Source organism: Carya illinoinensis, chromosome 3 (assembly GCF_018687715.1).
Source record: "Carya illinoinensis cultivar Pawnee chromosome 3, C.illinoinensisPawnee_v1, whole genome shotgun sequence".
NCBI lineage: Eukaryota > Viridiplantae > Streptophyta > Magnoliopsida > Fagales > Juglandaceae > Carya > Carya illinoinensis.
The window spans coordinates 11,338,158-11,354,528 of record NC_056754.1 but is presented as its reverse complement, the minus strand read 5'-3'; the positions used below and the strand labels follow the sequence as shown (position 1 = coordinate 11,354,528).

Below are 16,371 nucleotides of genomic sequence, written 5' to 3'. Positions count from 1 at the left end.
TGACATATACATATACTATAGCCGGCAAATCTCTCTGACTAGATCACATTTTGGGAATTTTATAGCCACTAATTAAATCATATTTTGGAATGCCTTTCCGGACCGGGGGTGGGGGATTAGCATTCTTATTATCTCCCTCTCCTTAATTACGAGTGCTACCTGCCTCTCTGATTCACTACCCCAAAGCTATGAGAAAAGCTTTGAAAATTAATAAGTTAACAAACAGGCTTTGAGTTTCTTGCTTTTATATATTGTAGCTAAGCCCCAATCTATGAAGCAATTGACTTTCAAGGATTGGTAGTTAGCTTGAGGACCCTCCTGGAACAGAGGGTTAGGGAAAGAGATTCAACGAGAGGAGTTAGCCAAAAAAGTACTGAGAATGCGGCTTCCACGGCCCGCATCTAATTAAGAGACCTTGAAGTGGCCCCGAGAGTGGCGTTTACCACGGAAGGGGGAGCTAAAGAGGTGCGGGGGAGGATCCCTAGACTTTCGTTGAATCTATATTACTGACCGTAGCATAGAGAGAAGCGACGACTCATATTTTCTTTTAGAGTTATCTTTCAGTGGTTGGTTAGATACAAACTCACTGTTGAGCTAGCCTCACTTCTCTAAAGCGGCAAAGTATGTGTGTGATTGGGCTCTAAAGCTGCAAAGTTATGATGACAATCATTGGTCGGTTTTCCATCGAAAGAAGATCTCCACAGGCATCATTTTACAGTTTGCTAAAGCTGTAGCCCTCCACCGCACATTACTTCTGATCAACCTTCTTTTGATCAGAAGAAATGGCACCTTATGCTAATTAACGTTAAATGATGCAGAAAAATAAGCTACATTCCTCATACACAGCAATATAGTTTGTTCCATAAAATTATATTGCTGTTGTCATAAGATTACATCCATTAATTATGATAGATGTGCTATATATAGTTTTTTCCCTTCGAAGTTTTTTACTTGGTGAAGACTTCGATCGGCTTCCGAGATTTAGGACTCTGACGGGAAAGGAAATGAATTCTCAAGTACTCAGTTGCATGCACGTGGGTTCTCCAGTGGGACCTGTATAATGATGAGAACTTACTTTGATGATTAAGAAAGAAAGGAACGAAATAACAGCATGCATAAATAAAATTTGTTTCTCATATTCTCCCTACTTTACATCACATTCCCACCAAATTCGTGGAAAAAGTTGGCGGTGAAGATATCTTTATTTCGTCGCGGAGAACATGGACGAGGAGCAAGTTGGAAAGAAAAGGCTAATCTTCCGGGTTCCCCACAAACACCAGAGAAAAAGAGAACATATTAAATGCATGCAGTCCAAAGAGTACTGCACCCACATACACAGAGAAACAGAGAATATATAACATGCACGCAGTCCCAAGAGCACTGCAACAAATGGAGGAAGCTTCCAATTTTATGCATGAAAAGTTTGGTCTACCGGCCGGAGGAGGGAATTGAAGCCTTTCAACCCCCAACTAATATTGGGACAAAGATTTCCTTCTTTGTTTTTGGAATTGCAGAGGTTTGTGAGAGGGAGACGGGTCTTTCTTGTTTGGGTACGTGTATGGGTTCACCTACCAACTGGAGAGGTGGGACCCGCACACCCCTCTCACACACCCTGCCTTAATGGCCTGCAATTTTGATTGTAAATTTCAAGGTATCCCTGATATCCTTTTTGTTACTCATTCTCTGGGAACCATGAATTAGCTAGTAGATTTATTTTTTCTTTTTAGCAAACAGAACCATTATAGAAAGCGAAGGAACATGAATACAAAAGAGTTATGGTGGGTCGAAGCCTGTATGAGACCAACAGAGAGTTATGAATTAAAGGACCACTGGGCTTACATTCCTTCACATACATTGCAAAGACCTTACGAAGGAGGTCATGTGTCTTCATGTTGACACTTCTGGACGGAAGACCATTTTAGGAGAATACGACAATCTCCAATTATTGAGCTAATTTTCCATTCCATATCTTGTTAGAGCATTGACAATAGATTCTTTATCTTCATATATAAAATTACATATTTTGAAGATTGATTTTAAATATGAAAAAAAATTCCTACATTGAATTATGTATTTTTTGATCAAATAATAATAAAATAATAAAGAGAGAGAAGAGAAAAAAAAAAAGAGAGAAAAAGATAGAAAAGAGAGTTGAGAGGAAAGAGAAAAAATAATAAAATAATATTTGAAGAAGGAAAATGACATCTTTAAAGATGAATAATCACTGTTCATAATTATTTAAAATTATAAAGATAGATAAGCTAATGTAGGTGATTTTAAGACAAGTTTATTCAAATTTGAGAATAAAAATGAAGATAAATAAACTATTGCTAGTACTCTTAGAGATGAGCGATGGCAGTACGGAATGTTCTGGAGTATAACTAGTAACTACAATTCATATGGAATGGCAAGCCCAAGACTTGAAACAGAAATTTTGGTTATAAAAGACGACGAAAGTATGAAAGAGAAGTGCCTAAACATACAAAAATAAATAAACTTACATATTGACATGGTTTAGTGTAGTACATCATATCTACTTTATAGTAAAAAAAATGTTTTATAATCTGATGCATCATATAAATCCAAGTCAATTTGTTAAATAACAAAAAACATTTCTTATTTAAAAAGAAGCTACCTCATAATATTATACTTCTAACCTTGGAGCAATGAATAAAGAGCAATGAAATGGAACTATGCATGTCTCTATATATGACATTTAGAAGCATACTTCGGCGTAGATGAGTTCCAGATCCAGTGATGTACATCATACAATAGGTAGGGGCCAAAACTTCCTGCATCACGAAATCATCCACCTCAAAAATGTTGTTGCAGTGATTCTAAAGTATCCTAACGTTAGAGATCTACATGTCTATTTCCACGCTTGCTCGAGCTCTGTTGCAGAAGGTTGATCCCTATATCTGTTGATACATGTTCAGAGAACCTTCAAATCATGAGATCAATTTTAATAACCTGACCTCATAACCAAACACATGGCATGTGATGCGCCTACTCCGACTGATAGGACATTGTGGGGTCCCAACCCATCATCCTCCATTAGGAACTTAACTTCAACAGGACATGGTTGTACTTCTGGCAGCCCAGGAACTCCTAATTGAGAATCCTTAGCATTTCCCCACATGTAAAGCTTCCCTTCATCTGTTCAAACAAACAATTGCACCCCACTTAATTCCATCGGAAAAAAGTTAAAGATGTGTGTAGATGCAAGAGTTTAGCTAGGACTAGGTAACTAAGTTCATAAGTTTGGATAGGACTAAGTGAGTAAGATGATAGACTTCATCGTATTTTTGGTTTTGTAATTTGGATGAATGTAAAACACTTTTATCTATAACTATTTTGAGTTTATCTAGAAGTTATTAGGAAGTGTTTTAGATAAGTCAAGAGTGTGAAAATAAAGTTCCAAGGATGCTAACACAGCAATAGCATTTCCCCACTGCTACTGCTGAGAAGATTAAGTGCCAAGTGTCAGCATCCCGTCAGAAGAGTCCGTTGCAACAAAGTCACTCCGTCAGCAGAATCCTACTGCAATTCAAACTACTTTCAGATTGTTTATTTAAGAAATTCTATTGGTTAGAATATGTAGAGATTCAATTCTAGATACTTTTAAGAGCACTTTCCAATGCATATTTTGGTGAAAATTTTCATATTATTTCTCTAAAAAAGTGTGATCATTGATCCAAGATTGAGATAACGTGACCGTGATTCAGCCACTAGAGTTCCAGTAAAGAAGTCAATATTTGAAGATCGTCAAACGTTCTGTGCTACTATGGTAGAGGCAAACGGGTCCTTTGTCTAGTCAAGTAAGAATGTCAATTGATAAAGGTTTTGTAATTGAAACTTGCTTGTAATTGATTTTCAAATAATAAAATTGACTTTTTTAGATTTGACTACCTTGTAGGATTTTAACTTTAAAGAGTTTTTTAAATGGTTTCCTTTCATTACCAATCTTGGTGTTATGCAATTTATTTACTTTATGTTATTACTTTATTCTTAAATAATTTCATGGCTGACGACTAACCCATTTGTTGAGTGAATTGGTAGATCTTTGTGTTACTCTATAGGGACATTTGGGTAATTTCAATGTGCATTTCCACTTACCTCTCTTATCATGCATTTCCATTGATAGTCATTACGAGGTCAAGAGTAATATCATTAATTCAAAAGATAAAGGTAGTCTGTTAAGCACCCTAACCTGCTTTGCACTTCCCATTTCAACTCATGGTCTGCTCTCTTTCTTTCCTTTAGGTTTCTTATTTCTTATTTTATTATTTTTTAGATAACCATTCCCCATTTGATATTCTTTCATGTTTAATTTTTTTTCATTTTCAACCTTTCTCAGCACTAGACATCAACCTACACTCTTGATCACTATGTGTGTCTATGGATTAAGCTTAATAAGACTTCTTTGTGTTTGGGAGGTGCCACTTTTATATATTCCCCCCATAGTCAGCCACACCACCTTTGGCGTCTTCTAATGAATTCTGCAATGATCAAAAGAAAGAGACTATCTTACCAAAACAGTCAAGGCTAACTTACGGGTTACAGCTGCCGAGGATGAACCTCCACAAGCGATATAGACAACATGCTCATCAGATAAAGCCTTAATCGGTTCAGGTACTTTCTGATTTTGGATAGAAGAATGACCCAACTGACCATGTCCACCATGGCCCCAAGAAAGTACTTTACCATCATCTGAAATCATAAATCAACAATAAATCAGTGACAATATCGTGCAACCTATAAAAGACATTTTCCATTACAACTGTGGGATTGGACAACTATCTTTACCAGTTAATGCAAGAGAGTGATATCCACCACTGGCTATCTGAATGATCCGAACACCTTCTAGATTAGGAATTGGCTTTGGCTTCCAACCACCAACCTTATCACCTCTTCCAAGCTCATAGTTGGAGTTTGCTGACGGAACCACCAAAAGAAGCAAATTATCAAAAAATCTTACTCAGAGAAATAAAGGTTTAACTAAGTGGCACTTGAGTGTTAATAGAAATAAATAGTGACAGAATGATATAAGATGATAAAACCAATTAGTTGGAATTTTTCAGGCTTTGTTAAGTGCAGATCAGAAGTCTGAAGGACATGAAGCAATTGCAATTCTGCTCTTTATATAAGTTTCCATGCCTTAATACACATTTATTTGCTTCTGAAATTTAAACGCATTAATACACATTTATTTGCTTCTGAAATTTAAATGCATATCTACCCCGGGTTTGCATCAACTATTAAATCAGAAACTTCAAATTATACTCTCACTTATGAAGAACTTAAAATTAACATTCTCTGCCAATTGCATTTGCCATATTAACTTTCAGAAAAACATCACCACTTCAATATTTTTTTTATTCGCCACAACTAATTAACATTGGTATAATTTTTGCACTTCCTGTCTAGCGATTTCTACAAAAGAGGAAACAGATAACTTCTTTCAGTCTTCCATTTAATTACTTTCATTTTTTACATATACAAAAAGATTTAAAGGAAAACAAATAACCAAATCGTAAATAAATGAGCCCAGAAAATCCAAGGCTGGCATGAATATGATGTCACTCTGCAATCTACTAGTTCGCCACTTCTACAACAAAAATGATGGAACAGTAATAGAGAAAGTGAAAATGTGCTCAAGAATGATTAAAATCTTACCTCCCCAATTCCAAAGTTGCCCCTGCTCTGTCAGTGCCATTGTGAAAAAACCCCCACACGAAACAGCAGTCACTGGCATAGGTAATTCTTTTACTTTGGTAGGAATACTGAGTCCACCTCCTTCATTTGGGCCCCTGCCCGGACCAAGGCCCAATCTACCATCCCCTTCATCTCTACCCCAAGTATAAAGTTCCCCTAAATTCAATGAATAGTAAATAGATATATGCAAAATTACATATATAACAGAAGAACCCCATTAAAACCTTATCTAATTTAAAACTATACATAGATGCCAGAAAAGAGTATGCTTGATCAATAGCATGCCAGTTCAGAGAAATTTCCAGCACCGAGAAAGAGAATTATTCTTCATATTTCTTTCTACTTTCTAGTCATTACTCATGAACTTGTAACACCTAGCTTCTTGATCTTTTCTTCTTTCCTTGGCATCTTCTAGTTTGTTACTTTCTTCCATGTAGCGTCGCAATCATCATCTTTAAAATTTTATGTGCACCTTATTGTCCATTTTACCGGTCACCCAATTAAATTAGTTCTGTTCTCCCTTTTTCTTCTTCCAGTATGCATCCATACCCTAAACATTCATTTTGTTGAGAAAATCATGAATAGTGGGCATCTACCTTGGTTCTTTTTTTATATTGTGTATGAATCATTCCAATAGTAAAAGACAGCACAAAGGGCTTTAATGCTCCTTATACCAATCACCACCAGTTTAATCTCAGTTTAATCATACTATTGTGCCAATTTATTTGTTCAATTAATTTTTTTTTTCTTTTTGATAAGTAAGAAGATATATTAATCATGAGAAATAGGCTAGGCCCAAGTACACAGGGGTTATACAAAAGTGCCTAGATACAAGCTAAAAGCTGCAAAAAGCAGCATAGAGATCATTGTAAGAAATGCCATTCAGTACAATAGAGGAAGCCCAAAGAAGTAAAGTATGATAAAAAAAAAAAAAATCCCTAAACCCTTCCGTTGAACATTCCTTCTCCTCAAAACAGTGACTATTCCTTTCATTCCAAGCACACCACATTAGACAAAGAGGCACCATCTTCCAAATAGCCACGATCTGCCCCTTATTCCAGATGCCTCTCCAACATGCCAAAAGCTCTATCACCCTTCTAGGCATTACCCAAGCCATACCAAGCCTTGTGAAGATGTCATCCGTTTAAACCTTTACTACTTCGCAATGAAGGAGTAGATGATCCGCAGACTCACTGTCGTGTTTGCACATGAAGCACCAATCTGTTAGGTAGAGACCGTGCCTTCTTAGCTTATCAATAGTCATAATATTCCCGTGTGATGCTAACTAAACAAAGAAAGCCACTTTTAAGGGGACTTTGGTCTTCCATATGCACTTCCAAGGGAATGCAATGGGGGGATGTGTCAATAGTACCTTATAAAAGGAACGAACTGAGAAGCTCTTATTCCTTGAGGATGACCAAGGCAAATGATCCACTCCATCAGCATGTAGATTCAGCCCATGCAACATGCTATAAAAATCCGCAATATCCCCCAATTCCCAATCTTGCACCGCTCGAATGAATCTCACTGACCAATTGGTGAAGTTGGAGGAGATGTCCAAATTGTCAGCAGCTGTGGCATCCTTGTCAAATGCAATCCTAAAGAGAGAAGGAAAGGTGTTCTTCAAAGCAACCTTGCCACACCAAATGTCGTGCTAGAAACTGACTTGAGTGCCCCTACCCACCACAAACTACAGTTAGCAAATGTCCAGCCATGGGGTATAAACTTCCACACACCCACTCCATATGTCCCTCTTACTTATTGGAACACCAACCACCCCGTAAACTCCCATATTTAACGTCAATCATTTCCCTCCAAAGGGCGTCTCTTTCCTTGTGATACCATCATAACCATTTACCTAGGAGAGCCTTGTTGAAAGTTCTCAAGTTGCGAAGCCCCAATCCACCGTAAGACAAAGGTGTAGATACCTTTTCCCACTTGATCAAATGGAATTTTTTCACGTCCTCCAAACTACCCCATAGGAAATCACGGAAGGTCTTCTCCAATCTATGTGCCACACTTGCAAGCAAGGAGAATAAGGAGAGAAAATATGTGAGTAGATTAGAGAGAGTGCTCTTAATAAGAGTGACTCTGCCACCTTTGGACAGGTAGAGTCGCTTCCAACCTGCTAGTTTGCGCTTGATTTTCTCAACAATCCCATCCCACATTGCCTTGAATTTATGAGGGGCCCACAGAAGAAGACCAAGATACTTCATAGGCAAGGATGACACCTTGCAGCCCAAGAAAAAAGCCAATTCACTTAGATTATCCACCGCACCGACTTGTACCATTTCAGATTTTACAAGATTGACTTTGAGACTAGAGACAGATTCAAAACAGAGCAAGAGAGCTCGTAGGGAGAGAATCTAATCAGGGTATCACTCCCAGAAAACCAGTGTGTCATCAGCAAAGAGAAGGTGAGAAATTAAGAGGTTATCATGAGTGGAGCCACCTACTGAGAAGCTCGTGATGAAACCTCCATCCACCATTCCCTTCAACATTTTAGTTAAGATCTCCATGACTAAGATGAAGAGAAGAGGTGATAAAGGATCCCCTTGCCTCAAATCTCAAGAGCTAGTAAAAAATCCTTCAGGCGTGCCATTCACCAAGACAGAAAATCTAACAGTAGTGATACAATGTTTCATCCATTGGCACCACCTTTCCCTGAAACCGTACCTTCCAAGTATGTGCACCAAGAAGTCCCAATTTACATGATCAAAGGTTGTCTCCATATCCAACTTACATAAAATACCTGGAATGCCAACTTTAACACGACTTTCCAAACATTCGTTAGCAATGAGGACTAAGTCAAGGATTTGCCTCCCTTTTACAAAGGCGTTTTGGGACTTTGATATGATCTTCCCCATTACTACGGTCATCCGCTGGGCTAGCACTTTGGAAATGATGTTATAGACCCCACCAAGCCAATAGGGCGAAAATCTTGCACCACCACCGACCTTGCCTTTTTTGGAATAAGGACAATAAAAGAAGCATTGAGGCTTCTCTCAAATTTCAAAAAAGTGTAAAATTCGAGAAATACCTTCATAATATCCTCCTTGATAATGTCCCAACCAGCCTAAAAGAAAGCCATTGTGAAGCCATCTGGGCCTTGGGCCTTGTCTTTATCCATCCCTTTTGTCACCTTCAGCACCCTTTCCTCTTCGAACGGCCTTTCCAACCACGCTACACTCGGTGCATCAATAGAATAAAAAATCAACCCATCTACCTTGGGCCGCCAAGGGTGTAGCTCTTTGAGGAGCTGGTAATAATAGTGGACTATGTGCTCCTTTATAGCTACTCTGTCTAATATGGCCCTCCTTTCGAAATGGAGAACCTCGATGGCGTTGGTTTTTTGATGAGAATTAGCAACACGATGAAATAATTTAGTGCTCTTATCCCCTTCCTTCAACCAAAGGGCACGAGATTTTTGTCTTCAAGATATCTCCTCCAAGAGCGTGATTTTCTCCAATTCAGCTACCACAAACATTTTCCTTTCCTTTTCATCAGCCGTGAGGACCCATGTCACCTCTTTGTCCTCAAAACACTGCAGTTCCTGAAAAAGAGTATACCTTTGGTTATTTAAATTCGCAAAGACTTCCAAGTTCCATGTCCTCGTGTCATTTTTCAGGGCTTTGAGTTTCCTGGCTAAAAAAAAGCAGGGAGTGCCCGAGATCTGGTAGGAGGACCACCATGATCTGATTTTATCCAAGAATCCCTCCACCTTTAGCCACATGTTCTCGAATTTGAAATATCTCTGCCCCTCATGAAGACCCCCACAATCTAGGAAAAGTGGAAAATGATCTGAGCAAAGCCTAAGAAGGCATTTATGGCATAGAGTGGGGAAGTGAGCCTCCCAGAAAGGAGAGACAATAAATATGTCCAACCGAGACCATGCCCTCCCGTTGGACCAAGTGTAATCACCCCCCTCTAATGGGAGATCGATCAAATCCAACTCGAAAAATAAGGCTGAAAAATCAGCCATGGCTGACCCGGAATTAGAGACCCCCGACCTTTCACTCGAGAACCGAGTGATGTTGAAATCACCTCCAATGCACCATGGGCCATCCCACCAACTACACAAACCAGCAATCTCATCCCAAAGAAGCTTCCTACTGTTGTCATAGTTAGGTCTATAAACACCTGCAAAACTTCACCCAAAGCCATCCTCCAAAGTAATGAAAGAACATGCAACCACAAACTCACCGATAAACTTCTCCGCGAAGTCAACAACTATTTTGTCCCACATCACAATAATGCCCCTTGATGCGCCCTTTGAAGCAAGGCTAGCCCATCCAGCATATGCACAATTCCATAAACTTCTTATAATTTTCCTGTCCACATACTTCAATTTAGTCTCCTGCAAACAAGTAATATCTACCTTCCAATTCCAGATTAAGTTCTTCACTCTAAGGCGTTTGTTCAAGTCATTAAAACCCTAAACATTCCATGAAAGAATCTTGGGTTTCATGGATTACCGAGGTTCACCCTATCCATAATCCTCCCTTGGCTAGCACTTCCTTCCTTTGATTCATAATTTTCGGAACATGAAAGCCTCTTGAGCTCCCTTTCTTTTTTGATGACGGATCAATGTGAGGGAGATTGTCCTGCTGCAATGGCTGTGAAAGTGCTAACAATCGGTCCTCAAAATCAACACAGGAGATCCCTACGCAGTGTCAAACCTCTTCTACTTTTTGCAATACCCAATCTGACTGTGGATTAGACCAAAAAGATACTGGGGCAGAGAGCAAATAGGACTAGGATCATCCCCAAAATCCCCCAATTCAACGAAAGGCACAATATCTCCAAATCCAGTTGGGGACTCAACTGAGACTACCACTTATTCCTCCTCTTTAGAACCCGTTTCATCCTCTTCCTCAATTGAGCAGAGGACCCTAGAAGGAAACTCAAGAGGGGCTTCCATCGAGAGAAGACCCGTGGAACGTGGAGAACCCTTCCCATGCTGAGAAAGGGTCCAGATTGGAAACCATGGGCTTGACTGGGCAGCTCGGCCCTTTCTATGGTGGGTTTGAGCCTTCGATGGCTAGAGATACAGCGTATGCATCGACCCCTAGTTGCATGGAGAAGCCTTCCCACGTCGAGAGAGGGTCCAGGTTGGAACCCAAGGGCAGCAGCTCAGCCCTTGTTGTGGTGGGTTCGAGCCTCCGATGGCCTGGGAGATGGAGGCAGAGTCATTTTGCTCTCCAACAAGCGCTGTCGATACCAATACACTCGTTGTCATGCCCTTAAGCCGCGCACTGTCAATGTTGGTAGGGTCGACGGAGTTCGGCGACGATGTCTATCCTGCCGGCAGGATTAGGGCACTCGAGCCTAAGGAGGAGACACGGGCTATTTTTGGTGCTATAGCCATCCTTGAGTCGCGGGCTTAGTGGGCTCCAGGGTCATGGGCCCAACCCGATGAGCGGGGGTCTGGCCCCCTTCCTACACTGGCCTAATCCTTGGGCCTCTTCAGGAGACATGGCCTTAAGCCTATTACCTTGGCCCAGCCTTTCCACATTCAATATCACACTCAAGCCCCAATCAACCTTCCTCATAAGAGTCGAAATCTCCTCTGTTAATCCTTACAAATGACCTCTAACCTCCCATAGCACCCCTTCCACGTCTCCTAACATAAGACCTACGACAGGAGCTCCCCTACCTCCCATGTCAGAAATAGGTCTGCTACACAACCTTTCTCCCATAGCATGCTTCCCGTCAGCCACCATATCAGGAGCACTCCTGGCAAGTTTAGTGCCGCTGCATATGAAGCCCTGTTGGAGGATGAATAATTTTCTCCCAGTGCCGCTGTGTGTGGTGGCTCTCTTCTCAAATGGTGATCAGCAACTTTGCTCAGATGGTAAGCAAAGTCCTCCCAGCCACTACCCTTCAAACGTTCAGGAATAATCACCGATCCCCTCTTCTTTTCAAACCCAAGTTCTGCCAAGTGCAAAAAACACCCCCTAGCATTAACATGCCTCTGGATAGCAAGGACTCCATTTCCCACCCTCTTTTGCCTAAAGAAAGTATCCCAAAGACGAGAGGCTATCCCTTCCTCCACCATCTGGACCACCCATGAAGCCAGAGTTCGGTTTAGTACAATGGATGTGACCACCCTTTTACTGCGTTCAGTAATACGAATACTATGGAACGTGAAAACAAAGGGTTTTTATTCCACTTCGAAGTACCTAACAAATTCCATAGATGAAACAAAACTAACTAAAACTAATACCATCAAAATGAGAACACCTAGGAGCTTAGAGAAATCAACTCTGGCGAGAAGCACCGGAGATGAGGCTATGGGTGTCCATAAAACTTTTAGTACGGAGATAAAACTCAGACCTTTCAACACCAAACGTACAAATGGTTGTGTTCAATTAATTGAAAGTGCATTTCAAGTAAACAATAAATGAAATAAGTTGAAGTGAAATTAAAAAAATATATATTAATACGCATGAGCTTAGGAGACATAAAATGATTTTCTTGAAGGCATGGTCATTCATACAAGAGCTTTTGTACGTTAAACTGAAACCAAATTGGGTAATTGGTTGCTTATCATCATACTAAAGCTTGCAGTAAATCAAACTTAAGCAATTTCATTTAAACAATTAAACTAATGCAAACACAAGTTCCACGAAATTCTAGAAAGCATCAGAATGAATTAACATAAATTTGTAATTCATTCTTACTCATCCATCAAAATTAATATTGGACAACGAAAAGAATTCTCATGAAACCTGTTTCTGTGATAGCAGCAGTATGTGTTCCACTAGTTGCAATATGACATATTTTCCCACTCCAAGAGCCTTCCACCAATCGAGGGAATAGTTCTCTATGGTAAACAGAATGTCCAAGAGCACCAAAACCGCCATAACCCCTGAGAACTTCATTTTTAATGAAAAATCAAGAAGTGACGCAGACTAAAAGCATGTTTGAGTCAAGTTAGCAATGTCAATTAGACCAAAGAGTATAATATTTATAGTAGTGAGTACAAGAACAATATTCTCATGCCAATCGGTTGCACTGCTGTTGGACTCGGACCTACAACAAACATACACACTGACAACAATAAAATAAAGCATCCAAATGTCCTTGGGCTTGAACGCAGGCAAGAAATTGAAATCATTCCTTTCCTTCCCCAAAACTAAGAGCCCCTAAAAAAATATTAATCACAAGTCGATGCAATCTTACTTAATTTAAAAAGTACATTATCACTAGTTGCAACGTAGTACCCCACTCTATTCAGACGCAGAATGTACTCTGTCATTCATATTGGGCTTGAACACAGCCATTATTTTTTCTTATAGGCAAAATAAGATTCTATTTGATCAAGTAAAAAGGCCAGGCCCAAGTACACAAGAGGCATGAAATTGAAATCATTCCTTTTCTTTCCCAAAACAAGAGACTACAAAATATTAATCATAAGTTGATGCAATCTTCCTAATTTATAAGGTACATTAGCACTAGTTGCAACGTAAAACCCCACTCTATTCGGGCACAGAATGCGCTCTGTCATTCATACTGGCAATTCATCAATTTCACCCTGAATGCATCTCCTCAAGAGCAATTTCACATGGCAAAATATTATATAGTATCATCCTCTGGGTGACTCAGATAAACAGGCGTGCATATTCTGATCATCAACTTTCTTTCTTGTCATACCCATTTGATATAACTAGAAATTGACCTTGAAACCAAAGCAATCAACAAATCAAGATTTATGTTTTAGACGACAACCTCATGTTAGCCGACCATCTTTCGCATCTCCTAGGCAATCACAATTTTAATAGGATTTTGGACATTTTTATGATGCAGCAGCTCTGTATTTGAATCAATATGTGAGGTAGACCCCACAAACTCTGGGCATGTTTGAAGCTCATTTTGAAATATCAAACGGGCTAACCACATAAGCATAGATATAATTTACAATTCCAAACAATTGACTTTCAATCTGTAATTACTATCTGACCATTCAATTCCTACAGCAGCTAGCAACATTGGCCACATTTGTAAATTCTACCATGGCATGTGAATGATCACCATATTTTATTGATTTATCAACGAAGTATTGTTAGTTCCAACAGCCAAAATGCATATGGGATTAGTAAAATCAGAAATAAATATGAGCAAATGAGGTCTTCTATTTCGAGAGTATAAAGTAAATCTAGAACAACTTATTAAAAGAAAAAAAAATAGAATTAGAACAGACCAAGTGAAGACCTCTCCGAGGGAGGTGAGCGCGACAGAATGTAATCCTCCAAGCTCAACAGACTTAAAAGAATCCATATGAGGGTTCAAAGTGGGAACAAAAACCGGATTCTCGTGGCCAAATCCAAGGCGGCCGCCATCGCCTTTACCCCAAATCCAGAGCTTGCCATCGACGAGCAACGAAGAATGGAAGAGCCCACAAGAAACACCGACCTCCAGAACAAGTCCTTTTTTGTTATCGAGAAAGCGGCGACCAGGGGTTGGGGAGAGCGTGAAGGAGGATCGAGGGACGAGGAGATTGGCGACTGGTGTTGGGTAGAGTCGGTTTTCTTCGATGCCGCCGCCGAGTTGGCCCGAGGCGCCTCTGCCCCAGGAGAGGAGCTGGAGGGTGACGGCGTCGTTTGCATCGTCTTGGGGTTTGTACAAAAGGGGAACTTTGGTGGATGAGGAAGAAGACGAAGAGGAGAAGGAGTAGAAATGGCGGCTGAGGGTTCTACTGCGGTGCCGAACTACAACCGACATTTTTTAACTTTCTTTGATTTCTTCGCTATCTTACGACGGACATGTCACGTATGTTTCTTTGATATTCGCCGCCGGCGCCGCGGGGGTTGTTAAATTCTTTTAAAAATAATGAATAAATATAAAATTTATATAAAAAAATTAATTATTTAATAATAAATTTATTAATTTTTAAAATAATTACATGACACTTAGATATTTCATAATTATATATAATATTATTTTATTTTTAAAATTTAGTAGGTCGAGTAATTGATAAATTCACATCATTTATAATTTGATTTAAAAAATAAATTTTAAATTTTATAAATCAAATTTTACATTGGAGTAACATTGATTATTTGAAAATAAAATAACTTGTAATTTATTATTATGTATTTGTTTTAATTTATTATAAATGTATTTTCTCTTCCGTTAACATCACCAATTTAAGTTGATTCGTGAAGGAAAAGAAATTGATGACTGAAAACTAGGGGTGCTATCCGCATCATGCGGGGCGGGTGCACCCCTTCCCCGCACCCCGCCCCCGCATGATGCGGGGGATGAAATTTCATCCCGCACCCCGCCCCCGTGAGGCGGGGGTGGGGCCCCCTGCTCCGGTGCCAGGGGCTGGACAAACACCCCATCCGCCCCGCCCCCGCCCACTTTAAAAATCTCATATTTCAATGGGTTTAAAAAAAAAATTTGTGTCTAAAAATATTATTTTTAGACCCAAATTATTATATAATTAAATCTTAAATTAAAATTTATATATATAATAATAATTTAAAAACTAATAACATAAAAATTATGTTACTAATTTTTAAATTTGTTAAACTTGTTCACAAGAATCACAAGAGAGTGAGACTTGTTCATCACAAGCTTGCATATGCCATGGGCACCCTAAGCCTCATTTATATATAGAAATCTAAGGTCATACAAGAGTCTTGCTTGAGCAATGTGGGACTTACTGTGAAAACAAGCATTTTGGATTTTTTTTTTTTTTTTTTTTTTTTTTGTGGTGGTTTTAATTAACTCGAAGTTTTATATTGGGCGTTCATTTTGGAGGTTGTGCTTCATAGTAATCCGTGGAATATTGATTAGTCGATTGCAGCAATTTTATCTTTTTAATCTTGTGGAAAGAACGGCTGATGAACAATATTAATCCTTCCTGCTCACATAAACGTGTTCTTGTTAGGATTAACTGTATATGTAAAAACAACTTTGAAATAAATTAGCGGAAGTAAATAATAAAAACCCAACAACCACATAAAGAATATCAAGAATTTAAGTGGTTCGGCTTGAATAATAAACTATGTCCACTAGCGGGATTAATCTCACAGAATTCACTATCACAAAGATGGAAGATAATAAAACAATCACGAAAATTTTCAATCTCAAAATCTCAATAAATCCAATAAGCTCTCAAGAATCTCACAAAAGAAATTTTCTATTTTTCTGTATATTGGTAACAACTCTCACACCAATCTCTATACAAAAATGCGTTTATATATAAAAAATGGTGCAGGAACTAGGTTTTTTAACTATTTACTCAAGCAGATTGTCGAGTGAATGTTGAGCAAACAATCGATTTGAAATTTGCTCGAGCCACGGTCAAACTAAGTCTCTGGAATGTCATTTTCAACTAGAAACCAAGCCACCATTCCACCAGTTCTTTTGTGTCATTTTCACTCACCACATATCCTCCAATGCTTCATACACACTTAACAGATTGTCGTTCGTGATAAGTTTCATATTTAATATGTTCTTTCGTGTTATTTTCCATTCATTACATGTCATTCAGAGGCTTCCTATGCACTTAACAAATCATTACTCTCACATTCATCATCAATCTCATACATTAGTTTGTTTTTACCCACCATCCACTTGCAGCACATGCCAAAGAGACACTTTTGCCGGGTTGTTAGTCGAATCCCCAAGTCTGATCCACCTAGT

The 16,371-nt window shown here is 39.1% G+C and overlaps 1 protein-coding gene and 1 long non-coding RNA gene across 2 annotated transcripts; both read right to left on the bottom strand.

The window, feature by feature from the left end:
• Nucleotides 1-654: 654 nt before the first annotated feature.
• Nucleotides 655-2,067, bottom strand: LOC122303257. The gene is made up of 2 exons (XR_006240639.1): nt 1,149-2,067; nt 655-1,053 (listed from the first exon to the last, which is right to left on the bottom strand). It is a non-coding gene; the product is annotated as an uncharacterized LOC122303257 (long non-coding RNA).
• Nucleotides 2,068-2,459: 392 nt separating this feature from the next.
• LOC122303255 (RCC1 domain-containing protein RUG3, mitochondrial) lies at nt 2,460-14,513 on the bottom strand. The gene is made up of 6 exons (XM_043114933.1): nt 13,919-14,513; nt 12,447-12,586; nt 5,677-5,871; nt 4,807-4,935; nt 4,555-4,710; nt 2,460-3,156 (listed from the first exon to the last, which is right to left on the bottom strand). The coding sequence occupies exons 1-6, from the start codon at nt 14,437-14,439 to the stop codon at nt 2,963-2,965; spliced, it is 1,335 nt and encodes a 444-aa protein (XP_042970867.1). The 5' UTR covers nt 14,440-14,513; the 3' UTR covers nt 2,460-2,962.
• Between the last annotated feature and the right edge of the window lie 1,858 nt (nt 14,514-16,371).

What these genes read in the sequence shown, in the direction of transcription:
- LOC122303255 (XM_043114933.1), bottom strand. Translation starts at nt 14,439, where the DNA reads ATGTCGGTTGTAGTTCGGCACCGCAGTAGAACCCTCAGCCGCCATTTC. An exon ending in CTCGGAGAGGTCTTCACTTG is followed by an intron (nt 12,587 to 13,918) that starts GTCTGTTCTAAT and finishes TGAAGTTCTCAG; the next exon opens with GGGTTATGGCGGTTTTGGTG. An exon ending in TGCTGCTATCACAGAAACAG is followed by an intron (nt 5,872 to 12,446) that starts GTTTCATGAGAA and finishes CATTGAATTTAG; the next exon opens with GGGAACTTTATACTTGGGGT.